Raw genomic sequence first — 20584 nt, 5'->3', positions numbered from 1 at the left:
GTAAAAGTGTTCGCAGCTGCCGAGAGTTCCTCATTTATTCTGCGCTTTTCCCTTTGATACCCAGTGCTTGAGAAGAATTCGGGTACATTGACATCATGGCCGTTAAGCAATATTTCATATCATTATACTATTAGAATTAAAAAAAGTTTTAAAAAGTAATAGTAATACTTTTCTTTTTTAGCTATTTAGTAGTAATACTTTCCTTTATTTACTTACGTTAATCCGAAATAAAAACTTGTTTGATAATTGGGATCCATATTTAAACCATGAAAATGTGTTCTTCAATTGATTCTTTGGTGCTAGCTTGGTCAAAATTGCTATTGCTATCGCAACTCATCTTTTAATGTTTGTTATTGTATATATTATTTTTGTAAATCGAAATTAAGTACTCAAATATCTTTAAAGGGTCTGCATTTATGCTTATGCATTCTTATTTAAAGTTCAAATATAAAACTTTTTAATTTTAACCAACAATGAACAGGATATGGGTAGATCGAGTTACGAAATGCTAGAGTACAGGTTATACTGTAGTCACAGATTCTATATTAAGAGAAAAACGCTTTCCCATTCCGTTTTCCCTCCCCTCCTCCTTTGTCCTCCCCTCAGCCATCTGTGCGTAGCGTATGTCAAAAATGAATTACATTGCAGACTGCAGCTTGCATTCTGCATCTGTGTGCGTGTCAGACTGTGCGAGGTGGTGTGTGTATGTGTGTGTGTGTCTGCATATTTAAGTGCGCCACAAAGTATGCAGCAAAGTACAACAAACAGCTGCGCGGTCTTTGGTTACTCTTCGGATTTGAATGTGTTGTTCTAGCCAACACACACAACGTTCAAAAGTCTACACAGCAAGCAATTTAATTAAATTGGTTTAGATATTATAACAGGTCTGGCATTATCAAAAAATAGTCATGTTACGAGGTAAAAAACAAAGAACGTTATCCTATATTTTCGTAGTGTTAAAAATAAATTTGATATTTTTCTGCACATGCAACCAAATACTCAAACACAGATACCCAAACACAGACAGAGAGTCATTTAGTTAGAGGTCGGTCGACTTCTGTTGAGTGCTTAGTTTTAAATCCGATACAATTTACTTAAAGCTTCAGCCATAAATTTAACTAATCCCCCACCCACACACACACACACACACACACACACAGGCTTACATAAACAAAGAGTGAAACAGATAGAGGTGGAGAGAGAAAGAGATGAAGCGATAGAGACTGGGAATGAACAGTCTTTTGAATCCAGTTTAGAACTAAAGGATGCCTCAAAAAACCTTTTTGTGGATTTTTAATTTAGTGGGTACAAAAAAGCATAAGTCTATGTACAAATAGATTTAGTCTTCTTGTTTCTGTGCATTCATTTAGTTCAAAATTAAATTAAAAGTGCATTTTTGATAAGAGCAAGAAAAATTCGCAAGGGATGAACTCAAAGCTAAAAGCTTAAGTGAAAACCCAAGCAATTACTTATGCAATTGTTGTACAACAATGTAACGCTATCGTACTTCAGTTACTAATTTAGTATGCTCTTTTCCATATGTATTTTTGATTAACATGAATTTTTGGAAGTTTAGAAGCTAACCATGTTAATAAAATTATGTTTTTTCGTTATAGCGAAGGCTATTAGTTCAAAAATGATATCGTGGCTGTAAATGCATATGGATTGCATGTTTATAAAATATATTTTTATACAAATTAAGAAATCATTTGATTGATTAAGAAAGTTAACCATTTTTTAAACTGAGTTTTTTCATCTTATTAATTGAAGTGGTTAAAAAATTAAGTGGAATAAATAACAAAAGAATAAGAATACAAATAATATAATTGATGTTCTTAGAGAGTTCCAGATTTGTTTGCTTGAAAATCATTAAAAAATAATTAAACTGCATTTAACTAATTTCTACTTCGCAAAATGAAGTTATCCTTTGGTGATGTTTTGTAATTTTGCCTAACGACTAATCTTCGTTTCACAGCATTTTCGAAACTCCGGTTCCATTTGCAAATGTCGAATGTAAAAAACCTCCCCATTAGTCTGACTCAGTTAGTCAATCACGCACAATGCAATTGAATCTATGGTAAAAAATCGCAGCCACGCCCCCAATCACTCAGCGCCCATTCGATGGGAAGAGAGTAAAATGGAACGCACTTGTTGCCCGGCAACATTTAATCAAATCAATTTTTCCCTTTTACACATGTTACAAATGTTGCCAGCCAATCTCCCAAATTCCTCCTCGACCATTCGACTATGCAAATCTATTGTGACAGGACGGAGAGCGAGTGAGATGGGAAGAGTGGCAAGGGGGTAGGACAGAGAGGGAAGAGTAAAAAAAAATCTAATTGAATTTAGTTTACGGCAGTTTTTCGGCCCTTGGCCAAGGATGCCCCAAACAGCTTTTCCCGCTCCCCCAAAAGTCGAGCTGAAAATTGGATCAACCGAAGAGAGCAACGCACAGGGGGTGGATTTTAGGGGCGGTGGCGGTGGCGGTGGGTGGATTTTAGGGGCGGTAATGGTGGCTTTGATATAGTGCCAGGCAATGCCACGGCAACGATGTCGAGGCATCCATAGAAATGCCAAGTTGCATTATCCGGATGGTTTGGTTTGGTGGGGCCGGGATTGGCGCCTTTGTCTGGCATTTTTGTTAACAGAAGAGCGGGCTGAAGGCCGTTCGTGGGGAGCATCCCACCGCCACCCACCACGACACAAATAATTGAATGGACGATCAATAGGTGAACAAGTCCGTAGCAAGCCAAGCTGAGTTCAAAACGCACCTACAAAAAAAAGGTGGAAAAAATCCACCGCGTTTAATTGAATTAGCCATGCTGCAATGGCCCGAAAATAGTTGCTCAAAATGAACTCCCGGCGGAGATTTGCTAATGAATAGAGTTCGCTGCTCTGCTTTTGTCGAAGTCCTTTTTTTTGTGGGAGGTCTTCTAAGTGAAGTCCTTAAACGAGAGTAACTGAAGTGCGAATCACTTTAATAGCACTTGTCTAAGTGTTTCGAAAGCTCCATCAAAAGGCATCCAAGGCATAGCCGCGTGTCATTGACAATCGTTTAATCCATTTCAACTTGTCACCTGCCAACACCTTGTCACCGCATTTTCACGCATATCAGTTTCGCAATCATTTACACAAGGACAATTTGCATGCACATTTGCCCGGCAATTTATTACACAGCTCCGAGCACCATCAAGCCACTCAAAAGATGAAGATCAAGGGGATTCCAGGTGAATTAATGACTTGAGTAACAGGACTCCTTGGGAATGTTTTAATAAATGCATAGTGCAATTTCTGGCAAGTTGAGAAAATACGGGCAACTTAAATGTCAGCCAGTCACCATTAACTCTTGATTGCAGCACCCGATACCAAGCCCCCACCAACCCCCCGGCAAAAGCAATTCAATATACTTCGATAGCATTTCAAATCCAATCAAATCGAAACTGGCATCAATTTTTCATGGGAGGGAAGCCGGCAGCAACTCCGACAGCAATGAAAAATTATGAGCCATGCGGCAGTTACAGCAGCAGATACAACAACAGCAAGTGCAGCTTTAAGCGTGGAAAAGCCCGGGGAAAACCCGGGGAAAAGCCCGGGGAAATCCCGGGGAAGCAACAAAATGGTTGCGACCCTTTCTGGCTTTTCCCTTCGAATTCAACAAAAGGAAGCTGGATCCATTCAAAGTCGATTCCACAGCTGAAGCCAATAGCCAAGTGGCCATTGATGCGTTAAATAAAAAGTTCAACTAAATATGTTTCAAAGCAAAAACAAAGCAGTTACGTGATAGTCGGTTTTTTTTCGGGAATAGGTAGCTTTCAGGGGGCAACGGTAAAAGTAATGCAAAGTTTGCACACGAGCCACGGAGAAAACCAAAAGAACTTGAGCAAATAAGCAATAAGACAACAACTTACAAGGTAAAACTCTCGTCGAAGGCGGTGACTTCACCATGGGAATACCCTCGATATTTTAGCCCTGCAGGCACCTACTCACAATAAATGCAGTTATCCGGTTTGCTTACATTGCTCATTTAGCTGTTTTTAATTTTTTGTAAGCATGTTCGACTTAAGCTAACGGACCCTTAAAACACTGATCTTGTATTCATAAATCAAACAGGATATTAATTACCAATTGTCTCTTTTGAAATTTGATAACAATGATATAAAGTTGAAAGTCAATAAAAACAAATCATGGCAAGGCTACGAAACTTTGAAGAGGTGGACAAAATTTGCTTAGGTTCATTACTTAAAAAATGCAATTAATTTAAATATTTTGCTGTTTAACTTCTTCAAGGAAAAGTTAAATTGTTGGCAAAAAGCATAAATTGATTTAGAGTGATCCCAAATATAATCCCCATAGTTTATCGACGAGAAACAATTTCGAACATATTACAAGTTTTGAGTTTTCTAAATCTAAATTTAGATTCTTTGTTTATTAGAATTAATTTTCCATTTGTTCCTCATAGTAGTAGTGATTAAACTCTGACAAATAAATTTCGAACACTATGGAAACTACTAGTTTTACTATTTGAATTCTAATAACTTTATTTATTAAGGTTTCACCCGTAGGTATTATTTTACAGGGTAAACGATGGCACAAAAACAACTAGCAAGTCACGCCTCCCAGCCAAACCGCCCTCAGCCACCCCATTGTAGGTGTCTCTATAGCGGCAGCCTCCGATCCGGTCCGGAATACCCCAACCCCAACCCCATTCGCCGGGACACCGCTTGTCAGCTTCTATCCTTCGGCCAGGACACGTACACAAACATTTCATGGTTCAATAAATTTGCTGCCGAGCGTACCGGAAACTTTGCGAAAAATACATTGGGAAAATGCTCGTCGTTGCAATGTGGAAGGCAAAGAAATTATCTGTAGACCAGGACCTGCCTCCTACACACACACACACATAGATAGACACACGCACACACACACAAACACAAACACGAACAAACGAGAAGCTGGCACCTGGCACACACACATGCAAAAGGAAGAAAAGTGCAGTAGTGTGCGAATGCCGCCTCGTATAATTTTGCAGCCGATTTTTTTTCTTTACTTCCTTCCTATATTCCCAGTTACAATCATTTCTGCTCCGCCATTTTTGCAATTTTTATTTTGGTGCAATTTCTGGGTTTTTCCGCTTGCCATGTTCAGCCACGCCCCCTGATTATGTATTTTGGCCTACTTTGAAAGGCGTTGATGCTAAGTTATGCCCTTATTTTTTTCGCTATTGCCAGTTTGCACCTCATGTCGGTGTGGCAATCGCTTTGCTTGTGTGAGTTGACTGGGAGTTGGTGGTAGATCCTTTTAATATGTTGCACAAATAGCAATTAAAAATCCAGTTAAGGGAAAAACGGGCAAATAAAACGTATTTAGCCAGACGCAATTAATGGTTTTAATTGGAGAAAAACTAACACGGAAGCGGAAATCCATTTGTACCTTTTCAAGGGCTTAAATTGTTATTTTAAATGGAAAGGCAATGAATAGAATTTATTGGCTAAGCTTCAAATAAATTTGTTAAAAAAAATAAATGACTGAGAAAATAAATAACCATAAATATTTTTAATTAAAGACCAAAAAACGAAATATGGATATTCAGCTAATTCTTTTTGCAGAAATCCAATTAAACAACAACATTGTCTGCCTTATATCCTTAAATCCAACATAATCCTTTTACAAATTGAATGTTTGACGCCAACCAATTGACACACTAACTGAAACATTCTCACTAAGTTCGAAGAAAGTTTCTTGGAATTTCTTCCTATAAAACGAAGAAACTAAAACTCTTCTTTTTGTCATTCAACATTTATCGAGAAGTGCTCACTACTGTTTGCTTTGCCCCAAAGAGGTGGTCATTAAATATTTTATTATTACATTTTCTAATAGTTGGTTAGGAAAGAAAAGGAAAAGGAAATACGCCACGAAATGTCGCAATTCGAGTCGAGGGTTGTAAAATTTAATTTATCAAACTTCTGCTACGGTGCACCCGCAACAGAAAGAGACAGAAGAGGACCAAGTGAGCGAGAGGGGGAGACGGCTAGAAAGAGACAGCGCACGGAAACCGGAAGGCGGATGGTTGGAGAAAATGTTGTGCCTGCACTTCCGCTTATAGTCGCATTTGTGGATTATGCGGTTCGTAGCGGGATTCCAGCTCCGTGTCGAGTGTGTGTTATTTATAATGCGACGGGGCCAACTGAACATCACGAGTCTATTAGCCTTCGCAATTTACGAGCTGCCACCATTTTAGGGTCTATCTCCGTTGAGTTTTATGTGCACCGCACTCTGATGGAGCTGCTGCATAAAATGCATTCATTCAGACGGAAGAGAGGCTTTGAATTTTATTTGGACAACACCAGATATGCTAATCTTGGCAAATGGAAATTCCAAAATCCTACAGAGCATGACAAACTAATTCTGATTTATATTCTAGGAAAATGTGTTGTTTATATTGAGTTAATGTACAATAACATTGAGAGGTCAAGAGACTTTACTGATAAATATTAAATGTTTATGCTTAAATTTATTAGCAAACAAAAGGATTTAAATTTTGAATATGATTTTTAATAAAAAACATTATATACACTCTGCATTATTTTAATGAAATAATGAATAATTTTATCTTTACATAGAATATTTTTTAAATTATATTTGAACACTGATGGCTTCTTAATTTTCAACTGATTAGAAATAACGAATTACGATTAATACAAATAGTAATAATCTATGAAAGGAAATCAGAAAATACTAAGCAATTTTTACATTAAGATTGCGCACTAATTAAAGCCAAGCCGAAAGGTTTTCCATTCACCCAACCATCAGCTCGTATCCATCCATTCATCTTCACCCCGCAGAGCCTCTAGTGCACGCCAATTTTCAATACAGAAAATCGAACTTTTGAAGTGGACGCCACGCCTCCCATTGCGTTACTTTCGCCGAGGGGCGCTATTCAAGGGGCGTGTGCGTGGGCGTAGGGGGGCATAAATGGTCTGGAGAGTGGGGATAGGGATCTGCAGACGGCACTTGGCGTGCATTTCTATTTTGCTTGGCCGAAAAACTCTTGAAACTATTATCGATGAGGCGCCCGTTTCGTAGGGAGGTTATTCCCAAGTGGACGAGGGCGTCACTGAAACCGTCAGTATGACTGACAAAGAAAAAATGCACCTAAAAAAAATAATTGTCAAACTAACGACATCTATTAAAATATGTTGTAAAGCAAAAAATAAGAAATCAAAAGAAAATTCCTAACTAACTATTTAATATCTTGTTTTTTTAAAAACCTAAAAGAGAGATTGGGTATTTTGTTTTATTCTTTTTTTTTACTTTTAAGGATTCTTAGTCAATTGGTCATTATAGTCAATTTATTACTTAGTGATGGTTAAATATTACAAATTCAAAAGAAATATAATGAAAATTGTGCCCATATATCAGGGCAATCAGATCTATGCCCAATTTTAAGGTAATTTGTTCATTAACACCAAATTGTATTTAATTGTGATGAAGAATACAATTCTTTTAAATTCACGGCTTCAAAGGAAAATCGAAAGCATTACGCAAAACGGTACTATATTTTAAAAAATTTTAAAAATTGAGAAATAAAAATGTAAAAAATCGTCGACAATTATCTTAATTAAGAACATATTTTCCTGAGTGTGGAAGCCATTGAGAGCTCGAGCGATGGCGATGCCAACGAACGCGTTCGGTGCGTGTTAAAGCACACAGGGAATATAAAAAGGGAAAATATGAAAATATCCCTTCAAGTTAACGGCATGGAAAGCGAAGGGCGGCTGCCTGCCCAGCACTTTACCACTTTTTATGCCTGGCGATAAATTAAAATTTTTATTAACATACTTTCTCCGGCGAGAAAATAGTGGGCGGAAGAAACGGCAAGAACAGGAGTCGCGGACCAAAAACGTCAACTTGTCCGGCACTCGTCGGCGATTCGTTGTAAGGGGCGTGGAAAAGTAAAGGGCTCTTTATGACTTTTGCAAACGCACGCTGAAACTGACCAGTCCACCGCCCCTGTCTATGTTTTTGCAGACCCCATTCAAACTACCAGCCGAGCTGGAGGAGCCCTTGCAATTATAATTTGTTGATGCAGGAGGAACCGGAGGAACCCCAGGAAATGCAGTTTTTCATCTTGTTCACTCTGGGCAATGACAGCGGTGGGTGGAAAATCGGGAAGGCTAGCTGGAGTCGGATTCTGCAGACGGCCGCATTATCTATGCATTATTGTGGCTCGGCCATTGGCCATCTGCCGCCCGCCGTCTCAGCAGAATATAATATTCTATTAAATTATGTATACGTTTTTGTACGAGGATTTTGTAAAGTGAAAACTTCAGTTGTCGTGCCTAAGAACTGCACTAGCATTATACAACAGGGATAGGATTTGATTAACACATGATTTATATATTGAATTCTGTTAGAATCAAATTATCAAACAGAATTCATTAAGTAATTATGATAAAAATTTGAAATTTCGTTTTGAAAAAAAATAATAAAAGCACTGCCCCAACATTTTAAATTTCAATTTATAAATAAATCTCCCCACCGACATGTTACCTCAACGCAGTTGCATCTAAAATGCCTTTAAACATTATTTATGTATTGCACAGATCAAACAATAAATCAAATATAAAACAAATACGTTGTGCCGTAATTAATTTTTCTCAATTTTGATTCATTATTAAAGCAGCATGCATAATTTGGATCTCGTGCTTAGACGTGGACAATGGACACAAATGCGAAATGCAAAGCCCACATTAAGACCCCCACCTAAAGGACCTCGGCTGGATATCCTTCGAATGGCACGTAGGCAAATAAACCTCCATGTTTTTCCCTTTTCCCCGCTTGTGCCCAATGCGTTGGAATGCAAATATTTTCCACTATAATTGAAGCGCGACAAATGCGAATTGTGAGCGAATGTGATTGCGTTGGTTCAGGTAATTTTCGATGGGTTGTGGAGGGGGTTATTTCAAAAGAGGTAAAACAACACGTATTTAATGCAAATGCATTTCAATCATCCAATTTGGCATGCAAACAAAAATGATTTGCATTGCGGAAAGGGAAGTAAGGACATTATAATACACGAAATGGTTTTTAAATTGATAACAAAAAATTCCAGTCCCAGACATAATTGCAGTTGAGTTTAAAGAATTAATTCATGCAAGTAAAATAATTACAGCCCAGTAAATTGCAATGGCGGATACGATGAGGGAAATCGAACAATTGTCGCACATTAACCACAGATGCGTTCGGATGGTCAAGGATGAGCAGGAATAATAATAAGCGTGGACGGATGGGTGGTGCATGTTCATCGAATCCCGGATGAATGACGATTTCGGTTCAATTGTTTCACATTGAGCCACCGCGATATTAAGCGAGACAATGGAAGTCTACGGTTTAATACTTCCTCGGTTATATTCTTTTTAAAGGATGAAAGGTTATTTCAACAGAGAAAATACAGTGCTTACAACCCAGTAAAGTGTATATTTTGTGAGGCAACAACCGAATTGTTAATTTAATTTGCCCGTCCTGACCGCATTTGCATCACATTAATTTGATTTTCGTTCAATAGAAAAATGACTTTGAGTCATTATCTACCAATATGTATCACATTAACTAGGAAGGCATGACGAAGCAAATTTAATCACCCAAATATAGAGTTCATTCTACTTATTAAATGGGGTTTCTTAAAAGTAGGAAATAAAATCAAAAACTCCATTAAGTCCAGAGATCCAGAGATGTTATTATGGCGCCAAATTAAGAAACCGATAACATCATGGAATTTTGATGGTCATAGCATTTCTTGGGAATTCACGACGTAATGGAAGAGAATTTAATGCTCGTTACACAAACCCGACCAAGTGGAAAACAGCCACAAAAAAATGTTGTTATTGTCGATATTGAAATTTTATGGTATAGTTCAGTGAGAAGACGAGTCCGTGGAAATAATGTGGTAAAAATACTATTAATGAGAATTTCCTTTATGTTGTGCAAAAGAACTAAAAGCTTATATTGTTATAAAATCATAAATTTAAAAGAACAATATCACGTTCAGCATTTAATTTTAAATATCTTACTTTATTATTCAGCTTTAAAAGATATTTTCCCCAGTTTTTTTAATATTGAAAGCAAAGTACCACAGTGTTTCCAGAAATTACGACCCCAAAGAGCTTTTGTTTTTACATTTTAAGACCTTGAATGATCAGAAGCTTGAACTTAATGATCCCGACAGTTTCGCACCAAATATTGCCAAACATTTGACAGCCCCAAGCAGTTTTCTCAGAATTCCCTTGTTGGCATCGAGCTCTGCCTTTTATTGCCCGCAATTCTATTGTCTTTTATGTCAACGTCAACTCACCAGACACAAGAGTTGATGAATTTTGTCGCTTCGCAGGAAGGGCGACTTCAGGAAGCACTCACACACACTCGCACTCTCGCAGAAACCGAGCCTGACTGTGTTGGTGTATTGCCTGTTGGTGGAAGTATTGGTGTGTTTATTTCGAAGCGCGCCAAAAAGTATGCAATACAATGTGTTGCGGGTCTGCGATTCGGTTTCCGACTGACGATATAGCTGATGGGCGAATGGTAGCTGGTGGCTGATGGTTGATGGTTGGTAATGTGATTAGTTGGCCCGTCTATCGATGTGCTACTGTGTGGTAGTAAATTTTAATTTAATTATGTCGCTCTCGTTTCAATTACGAGAACCGCTCGCAGCGAAGACACGCACTAATAAACAAAGGCCAACAATAACAGAACGGAAAAATAAGCGACGGCTGCCGAAGGAAAACTGAAGGAAAATGTTTCGAATGAGTGGGACCAACCAACAGCGAATGTGCTCTGCCTCTCCCTCTCCGCTCACTCTCGGGCTCGACTCTCGGGCTTTTCCGCTGCGCTCTCGGGCTTTTCCGCTGATGAAAATGCTGGCAATCGAATGCAACTGCCTCCCACAAGCGACTGAAATGCGTTGCATACGCCAAGGCGCACGTTGAGTTGCCACGGAACGAGTGGAAGTGAAATTTGAGTGCGTTTTGAGTGAGTTTACAATGTGGTGCAGCTATCGAGTGCCCCGGAACGAGTGGCATTCCGCAACACCTGTGCAATTGCTGGGGGTGGATGGGCGGATGAGCCCTATTATTCCACTATTCTTTCTTTATCGCCACCGAAACGGGCAGTCGAAATTTTAATTGGGTTTGTCCAACTTACGGCACACAATTCAATTGAACCGCTCCCCGCTTGCAGCTCATTAAGTTGGAGGGTTGGAAATTATATCGAAAGGCCATAAACCTCTAATGAATGCCTTGGTAGTTGCAGAGGACCGTTGAGACTGTCTGGCCCCATGTCCTTTTGGATATCAGTTCTGTTGACCCCTTTCGTACTGGTAAAGCCCACATAGCCCGAAGTTTTTAGAAAACATATCAATAAAAACCAACAGTAAATATGAAGTTGTAAATTAAATGTTAACTTATACATTTTCCCAAAAAAAAACATGGATTTATTTAACTACTTTAATATATTCAAAATTCATAGGGGTCAGAAAATTATCTTTTAACCAAATTAGGCTTGTAATTTAATGTGCAAAAAGCGTACTTATATTTGTTGAGATCATTCTAAAAAAATATAATCAAACAAAATAATACAAGTACAAATAATACAACACGAATAAAACAAATTTTGTTGGGCTGTTTTTTTTTTTAATGTTGTTTTAAACTAATATGAATCATAATATAATTATATTGAAAATATAAGAATATATATTGGAGCCTATTCTTATAAATGTTTGTTTTAAGTATTGAATTGAATTATGTAATTATAAATATTTCAATCCCTATTTTTATAAATGTATGTCTCAATATTTAAGTACTTTATTTAAATAGACTAAGCAGTAATTAATTTGACCATTTTGTGAAACAAAATTATAGTTTATATCCCTCTGGGCCAGTCATTATAAGTAGTTACTAGTCCTTGCAGGGCACCAGCACCACCAGCAGATGACACAAAGACACTTTTACCTGCGGCGCTTTGTGAAATGGATCCCTCGCCAGCATTACCTGAAAACGCTCCCGAAAGATGACATTCTCCGTCCGTCTGCTGCCATCCGGCGAGTGGGATAGTGACGCAGTTTATGCTCTACGGACGCGTTTATCCGGGAATACTCCTCGTCCACGGACTCCGGCGCTGACTTCTCCGCCGTGATCAGGTGTTTCCATTTACATCGGGACAATAAAGGCAACGCACACTCTGCAATATGCAACAGTTGCAGACACGCAGGAAAAGCTTGAGAAATGGTGGAAATGAGGGTGGGGCGGTGCAGTGGGCGGTGTGCCGTGTGCTGTGTGCTGTGTGCTGTGCAACGCACATTTGTAAGTAGTTGTGTAATCTATCCGTGAACGTCGCTTCCGTTTTGCATTTTATATGCTTAACGCATCGTTTGGCCGGCGCAAATTGAGTTTCAGTGTCGTTGCCGTTGAAATATCTTCTCTCCAATGGACAGTTGGATGGATGGATAACCGGATAGCTGGATGCCAGGATGAATGGCTTGGATATATCCTTTTGGCGCGTGTTATTGGTGCTGCCATCGATTTTGAAAGCCGTTCGACAGCATCAGCCTTCAATCCTTTATCGCTTATCCACTTTTGTGGCTTTAAGCGAGCACGAGCTACGAGCCAATTAAAACTTTTACCCAATCAACTTAATTAAGAAAATTCTCAAATTATGCGATTGTCATAAAACGGCAGACAGTTAAGCTGAGACCAAAAATCTTGCGGAACTTAATCTCGAAGTCGAAGACATTCATAATGTGTGCTAAATACTTGTGATTTTGCTGCAGTCATCGCCGACAATTCCTACAGATCTTAAATTAACTAGGAAATTGGGAATTTAAGTATTTAAGAGGACTTCTCAATTATTAGTAGCTGTTTAAAGTTAGATGTAGTTGCGTACAAAAGTTTACTATTTCAGGCTTTGATTTAACATTAACAATAATAAATTTAAATCATGTTTACAAAACACAGTGCCTAATAACCGCATTTCTTGAACTAGAAGAAAGTTTTCAAAGCCCATCTCAAGAAAATCTATATAAAAATGTTGCGAACCACTGGTTTAAAATCAAACAATACAAAATAGATTTGTTATATGATATTATTTATTCGGGAACGTAAACAGGACAAATAGGATATTAAAATAAGGATTCAGCTCAGAATTTTTTCTGGGTGTTTCGAGGGTTGAGGAGGCAAACTATAAAGTGCAGAGCCAACGGTGCGTGTTTTTTTTCAAATGCCTCCCCCAGGATGTGTCCACGTTCCGTGCAGAAGCGAAGGCGCAAAAGCCACGCCCCCTCAATCACCACCGCCTCCATGGAAGCCACCCAAATGCTGACAAAAATGCTTTTGATTTGTGTGCCATTCACACACGCATTGCCACCCACGCTTATTAGAATCTTGCCATTGTGTGCGGGCCAAAGTGCAACTAGCAGAGACAGATAGCAAACAATGTGGTGCGGAACACAATTTACGGCCGGGAAAGGGGGCTTTCGCAACGGGCTAATAGGATTGCGGCTGTAATTTTTGGGGCATTGGATTACGGCCGACTTCACTTGTTTTCAGAAAGATTGAATCAGAAAGTTTGAGTATCAGAAACTTTAAAAGCTAAAGGTCACTCCATGTGAATCGTGCCACCCAATTTTTTTTTAATTAAAAACAAAAGTTTATTTCTGCAGAGGAGCCGAATACATCAACCCATATCCGTAATTTTTTTTTAAATTTTACTCCGTTTATTAAAACACCTCTAAATTAAACCAGCAAGAACGCTATAGTCAGGTTCCCCGACTATTAGATACCCATTACTCAGCTTACAAATTTCAAACCAAATATTTCCCCACAAAACAATCGCAGTATAGATGGCGCCATCTGTCGAACTGCAATTTTTTTGCGGCGACATCTATAATAGCCTGATTCCATTGCCGCACTTTTTAAATGTTCCTGATTCCATTGGCGCATTAGCATTTAGCTCCTTGAAAAAATGTTGGTTTGCGGTGAACATTATAACTCGTGACCGGATTATCGAAAAAAAAATGTGTAAGCATTTTAAAGTGGTAGTCACGAAAAGTTTTTTTTTCTTCTATATTTTTGAGCACTTTAAAGTGAACAACGCAATTCAAGCTAAAAAAAGCGAATAATTTATTATTAAAAAAATATATACTAAAAATAAGACTTTTCGTGATTACCTGCTGTTTTTAATGAAGAAGTAATGTTTAAATTTTCAAAGGGATCGTTTATTCATACGTGAACAATCTGGTAGCACGGCCAGGCGTTTAAAAAGCTGTAACTCCGATAGTTTTTCACAGATGGACTAGAAATTGGTACAGATTGTTCTCAACATACTGTTGATTCAGAAAATTAAAAAGTTTAAAACCCTTCCATCCTTAAGTAAGACTAAACAGTCATTAAATTATTCTTGGCAGCTATTCAAGCGTTGCCAGGTAGTTTTTAATCAGTCATTGAAGAGCGTTGCCAGAGCCTCGTATGCAATCGATAACTATGGGTAAGTGCCGAACAAAAGCAATATTTCTGCTAATGTTTTTTTGCAGAAACCATCAATGTTCCATAAATTTTGTAAACAAATTATATAATCATGGGTATATCTTTTCGTGTAAGGTGCGATACTAGTTAGAGATGGATACACATCGATTGTCCCTACCGATCATCGATAAGACCGAAAACATCGATAGCAAAGATGTTGGCATCTCAGTTCACCCATCGCTAGCACCAATGACGCTTGAATTTAAGCGGACAAAATCGAAAAAACACTAAAAACGCAGACGCTGGCTAGAAAAGTATTAAAATCCACCCAAGATCAGACAGTTTTAACCTTAAACCGGAAAGTGCTCGAGAGCAGAGTCCGCCGCCAAGATGCCGCGCACCAAGATACCAAAGAACTCGAAGCGCAATCGCGATGTGGCGAATCGCGAGGAGAAGTTGCGTTTGTACGAGCTCAAAATGGATTCCCGCCTGATCAGCATCGATTCGCTGGAGACCAAGTTCCTGTCCGCCGTCGACCACCAGGTGAAAACGCTTCTGGGCCAGGTCCAAAAGGAGCTGGCCAACTTGAAGATGCCCGAGGTGTTGAGGCTCTTCGGCGAACTTGACCGCTTCAGCGACTTTAAGGCCAGCGACCAGACGCAGCTGCTCGCCTCGATGTCCATGAGCGGCAACGCCACCGACGGCCACGCCCCCACGGCCACCGGGAGTCGCAATGACGAAGGTATGTCCGCCCTTTTTGAGGCGCCTTATGTACAGTGGGTAAAAAGGTGTACGAACATTAAGTACAAAGTGTTATTTTAACTTTTTTTTGCCTACTGTATATACATATGTATGGTTTATTGCCAAATTTTATCTGAATTGTTTCCATTTTGTTAAGGTTATTATGGCTTATCATCACTGTCTTTAGAGTTCTATTACTGAATACCAAAATCTTTAAGCAGAGGTCCTTAAAGTCTGGGCAATATCTTAGAAACTCCAGATCCTTTACTTGAAGATCTATGTTTAGTCCTAGCACTATTTTGCAGAACGCATTTGATCTGCCGTAAATCACGTTAAAGTTTTCGGTTTATTACTCAATTTTAAAAGAAAAATTCATATTTTTGGACTTTGTTTTAATTAAATGAGATCTCTCTCCCTTGCATAGGGTTTATTTAACAATTTTGTCCGAAAATATATACATTTAGGGTCGCACTCTTAAAAACCTTTGTTATAAGCAAAATTGAAAAGAAGTATGTCAAAGAGAGTTTCGAAATACTAAAACAGTTATCAACAAATTTCGTTTCACCTCCCTATTTTAATCAAAAAAGAATACAAAAATATTAATTGAAAAGATATAGTGTTTTTCTTACCATTGCCTTTCAATACAAAAAACAAAACCAAAAAAACTCGTTTGATTATACATATAATTTATTTTCTACTATGGCTTATCTTAAAATCATGATGTACTTTATTAAGTCAAATCCAAAACGTCGTATAAACAGCAATGAGAAACTAAATACATAACTTAATACCTACAGTATTAAAAATCTCAGTAAATTGCTACAGAATAGTATTATTCTAATAATTCTAATACTTAATTGCACTTACTGTATCGACAGTTTTTAAATGATATATAAGGTAGATAATGCTTCGGATACCGAATCGAGCCCACTTCTCTTTATGTTTACATTTTGCCCTTTAAATTGTATTTTAACTGGTGTCCGGCTTTGTGACTAACTCAACTTTGCTTTCTAACTCCGCACCGCACATTTCACTGCATTCAAAAAATGCACCACCACCACCCATATGCGCATCCACATCCACATCCTGTGCCGGTCACTGTATCTAGGCTACCTTACAGAGGACAGCAGCATCGGGGCCAGCGGCGGCAGTCTCCTGTCCGCCCACACGGGCTCCTTGCTGCGGTCTACGAAGGCCCTGCGGACTCCAGGACCGCTGCACTCGGCCAGGGCTCGACGTGGGCGGCGCAGTCAGTCGGCCTGCGGGGAGCTGAATATCCTGCAGTCGGCCAAACCACAAAGTGCAGTAGTAAACAGTAGTAAAGCAGCGGGAAGTCGCAATTCGCGGAGTAAGATGCGCACTCCAATGGCCTCGCGTTCCAAGGCTTTCAGTGCGGATCGCACACCGCTGGCACAGATGCAGATGCGATCGGGATCACCGTGTTCGCCGCCAATGGCCTTCCTGCGCTATCCCAAACCCGGCGAGGTGGCCCTCTCCAAATTCGGCAGCCCCATGGTGGCTCAAGTGTAAGTTTCTCGATGTTTGCATCTCTTCCCCAAAAAGTCACCCATTAACAATGAATTTTCGTAATCAATAGAATGCCAGACAAGTTCGCCAATGTGAACATACCCATTCGAAACGGAGTGCTCAGCTTGCGGCCCAAGAAACTGGATGCTGGCGAGGTCGAGTCGAATCTACTGGAGAATCTGGATGAGGATACCCTAAACCAGATCAAAACACTGCACGAGAACTTGCAGATGATCGTGAATAAGGCCAGCCAGGCGGGTTTTAAGTAGTTGCCCATTCGAATTGCTCTTCTAGATATAAATTCTATATCATATATTTTAGTACGTTTTTTGTTTAAGTTCAGTTTTCATATTACCCAAATAGTTCAAGTATTTTGTCTTCATTTATTAAATTCTATATCCTATTTACCTATTTAAGCTTCAACACAAGTTCATAAGTTCTATGTTCATGTAAGTGTCCGGGGACTTCATTGTAATTTTTTAAGTGCATTGTTAAAATAAAAAATGCGTCGCTCTATGATTATGACACGACTTCAGGCAAAACGCCGAAAAACCGAAAGAGATGAGAAGGTGCGCATCCAATTTAATTCTGCTATGGATAAATTCGATGAGATAGAGAAATTTGTAAACTAGATGTAGATTGTCATTTAAATTATATTTAAATGAAATGGCCAGATTTTATTCTTCTTCTACAAGGTAAGATAATTATTTAATCGAGGGGGATTACAAAAACATTTATTGTTTAGTTATCAGCGAAATCTAGACTCAAATTTCGGAACCAAACAAAACATCTTAAGATGCCTGGATTTGAGACACTTCTTGCACATGATTATTTTTAAATTTAAATTATTGTTATATTATAAATATTTTATTTTAGTTCTTTTCCAAGTAATCACTATGGACTACAGTACATGTAGTGACTATGCACACCAAGAGTGTGTGCATAGGAGACTAATATATATAGCCGTAAAATCTGCTATGCTGGCCCGATCATACCGAGTAATACACCAATCTTAAAGTAATGCTTATTCAGTTTGTAACACAAAATTTCATATTAGACATTTTATATGTTGAAGGTGCGACCGTCACGACTTCTTGACCTCGTTAAGAGGTGTTTTTGTTTGATAAATACTAGTTTGAGTTCTGTTTCTACCAAAGAGCCCTGCGACTTTGCTTTAACTTGACTTAATGTTAGTTGACAGGCTAAGGAACATTTGGAAATATGCCTCGCACCAAGATAGTAGCACGTAGGCAGGCTCAGCGCCAGAAGGCTGATCGCGATGAGAAATTGCGTCTGGCCCAAATTAAGATGGACTCCGCACTGAACCAGATCGATGAGCTGGGCAAGCGCTGCAAGCAGGAGGTGGACAACCAAATCAAGCTGATCCGCGGGAGGACTGACAAGCAGCTGCTACAGATGAAGTTGTCTGACTTCGCGGCTCTAAAGATTAAGAATTTCGCTGATCATCAGTGGGCTGGTAAGATTTTTTTTTAGACTAACTAAAATTTTAAAAATATTATAGTTGATATATTACCATATTAAGATTGAGGTTCGCACAGCAACGGAAATCGTTGTTAATTAAGCAATGCCCAGTGCTCTTTCCACAAAGTGTGTTTTGAATAGCTCCAATTTTAACTAAATATTAATAAATCTCTACGATTTCTTTGCTAGCTAATAATGATTTCGTAGAAAATGCTAACTATCGCTTTAAAAGGGAAAGAAAGGGTTTTCAAAATTATTTTATTTACCATTAAACTTTCTTAAAGACAGTAAATACATGTAAAACTCCAGTACTAGAAGTTGACATAACTTAAACATACATATTTTGGTTGCAAGTGGTGATTCGAGCAATGAATTACGAAAATAAAAGTGCAAGAAAAAATATTTAAAAAAATTAATTTAAAAAAAATTTAATTTAATACCCTTTTGGGTAATACTAATGGTAGTAAGGAAAAGGTGGATAAATTTTGTAATATGCTTTAATACGTTAGTTTTGCCTTCGGAAGAAATAAATTTCCTAAATAGCGGAGTCAATATAAATTACTATAGTTTGTAATAAACAAATGTTCTGCTCCACCTTAGCTCCCAAGCCACCAACAACTCGCAGTCTCTCCACCACCTACCAACGCGGTCGGAATCGGACTCCCCAGAATCCGCAGTTGCCGCGGCCCCAGGCTCAATCGGTGGATAGGGCACTTCGCGGCGACACCATGAGCTTTGTGCGATGGCCCAGGGTCGGGGAGCAGGTGCTCTCGAAGGCCGGAAGTCCGCTGGCCGTTCAGATGCCACCAGATCGCTGTGTTGACGTGCACATTCCCACCAAGAAGGGCGTGATCACCGTAAGACCGCACAAGATCAACGAAGTAAAGCGGGATGTTCTAATGCAGCTGGACGAGAACACCCTCAACCAGGTGAAAGTGCTTAAGTCCAATCTGGGATTGATCGTGGATATGGCCGCCAAGATGGGAAGACTAAACCCCTAGGAACGAACCGAAAGACCTTCATGATTATTACGCTTATTTCGTTAATATTTTATTTAGTCTTTTTCATTTTCTCATTTTCAATGTTTTTGTTCAGTTGTTAAACATTAAGTGAACGTGTCTGTTGTTCTTGTTGCTGTTTGCTGCAGTTTGCTTGCTTATTGTTGTATAATTAATTAATAAATTTAATTACCTTTAAGTATATATATATATATACATATACATATATATATATATATATATCGATTTGTAAGTACAAACATAGCGTACAGAATTTCATCTCCACTAATTTCAAATTTAATTGTTTAAACATTTTTCTATTGTGTTGCATGTGTGTGTGTGTGTGTGTGTTGTTTGGTGTGTCTGTGGGTGCCCATTCTCAATTATGCTTGTAAGTACTTAGTTAAACTAAAGTATATTGTTTTTTCTTTCAAATGTAAATTCAAATGAAACGTCATTTGGTTTTGCCTTACATTTCTTTTTCACTTTGCATTATGTGAATCCTTAGACAAAAGTTACATTTACACATATACAGATTTAATTTTAAAAATTATCATTTAATTTTAGTGTATATAGTGTTAAATTTGTCATTTGTTTTCGTCGTCTCCTATTTAAGTGTGAAATGCCTGTGTGGATGTGAATGGGTGTAGTATATATATAGTTACAGTTACATAAAAATACAATACATAGCAAAAAGGTACATATATAGAGACTTAAAATACACTTGTTTATACTGAATTATTCAATACGATTTTTAGAGACAAAGACAACATATGAGGACAATCAATTGATACATGTAAACAGTGACAGTGACAGTGAACGAACAGTGACAGATGACAACAACATAACACTCAGATTTGTAACATTCATTATGTTTTTGGATAAGTTTTCGGTTTTCTGTGTGTGGTTAAGGGATTGATAGTTTTTGTAAAACAAACAATTCAAGGAATTAATAACTTTGGAAGTGCGGTGAACAGTCGCAATCGCCCAAAAAACCAGCAACAAACGAGTATAATCTAATCGAAATGCTCATGATAAATCTAAAACAGTTTGCCGTTTTCTTCAGTACAGTCTTCCCTCCAAATCACGATACCATAGCCTAGCCAAAGTATGAATAAAATTATGTAAAATATAAAACATAAAATGCATATGTGACACTTTGAACTGAAGTTGCCTACTCTTTAAGATCTGATCCCTTCCATAAATTCAGCATTAATCCAAACTTCTACGTGGGAAAACCAACTTAATTAAATGTCGGTTTCGGTTCCTATAAGCGTTCCACGAACGCATCTCTAACTATTCCAAACCCGACTGCTACTTAAAAAT

At 38.4% G+C, this 20584-nt stretch overlaps 3 protein-coding genes and 1 pseudogene across 4 annotated transcripts in view; 2 read left to right on the top strand and 2 right to left on the bottom strand.

The window, feature by feature from the left end:
- The window catches only part of LOC108141888 (guanine nucleotide-binding protein subunit gamma-e), a 42129-nt gene extending 31588 nt beyond the window's left edge, over positions 1-10541 (bottom strand). Inside the window, exon 1 of the mRNA XM_017265497.2 lies at positions 10352-10541. The gene's annotated coding sequence lies outside the window, so the exon portion shown is untranslated. The remainder of the gene's footprint in view (positions 1-10351) is intronic.
- Positions 8071-10603, bottom strand: LOC108141649 (annotated as a pseudogene).
- A 4124-nt stretch (positions 10604-14727) lies between these two features.
- LOC108142135 (borealin) lies at positions 14728-17297 on the top strand. Of its 2 annotated transcripts, none has more exons than XM_041710561.1 (3): positions 14728-15252; positions 16372-16777; positions 16849-17297. In XM_041710561.1, the coding sequence occupies exons 1-3, from the start codon at positions 14901-14903 to the stop codon at positions 17045-17047; spliced, it is 957 nt and encodes a 318-aa protein (XP_041566495.1). In that variant the 5' UTR covers positions 14728-14900; the 3' UTR covers positions 17048-17297. The 2 variants fall into 2 exon arrangements, with proteins under 2 accessions (XP_041566495.1, XP_017121320.1); XM_017265831.2 differs by having other exon boundaries at positions 14729-15252; positions 16360-16777.
- Positions 17298-17975: 678 nt separating this feature from the next.
- Positions 17976-19412, top strand: LOC108141774 (borealin). Its single transcript, XM_017265276.2, has 2 exons — positions 17976-18255; positions 18861-19412. Exons 1-2 carry the CDS (start codon positions 18000-18002, stop codon positions 19259-19261), a joined length of 657 nt encoding a protein of 218 aa, XP_017120765.1. The 5' UTR covers positions 17976-17999; the 3' UTR covers positions 19262-19412.
- The last annotated feature ends 1172 nt before the right edge of the window (positions 19413-20584 follow it).

The sequence above is a fragment of the Drosophila elegans genome, unplaced genomic scaffold (assembly GCF_018152505.1).
Source record: "Drosophila elegans isolate 14027-0461.03 unplaced genomic scaffold, ASM1815250v1 contig_814, whole genome shotgun sequence".
NCBI classification, from domain to species: Eukaryota; Metazoa; Arthropoda; class Insecta; order Diptera; family Drosophilidae; genus Drosophila; species Drosophila elegans.
Note: the sequence above shows the minus strand (reverse complement) of the source record. Positions and strands in the feature narration are given on the sequence as shown.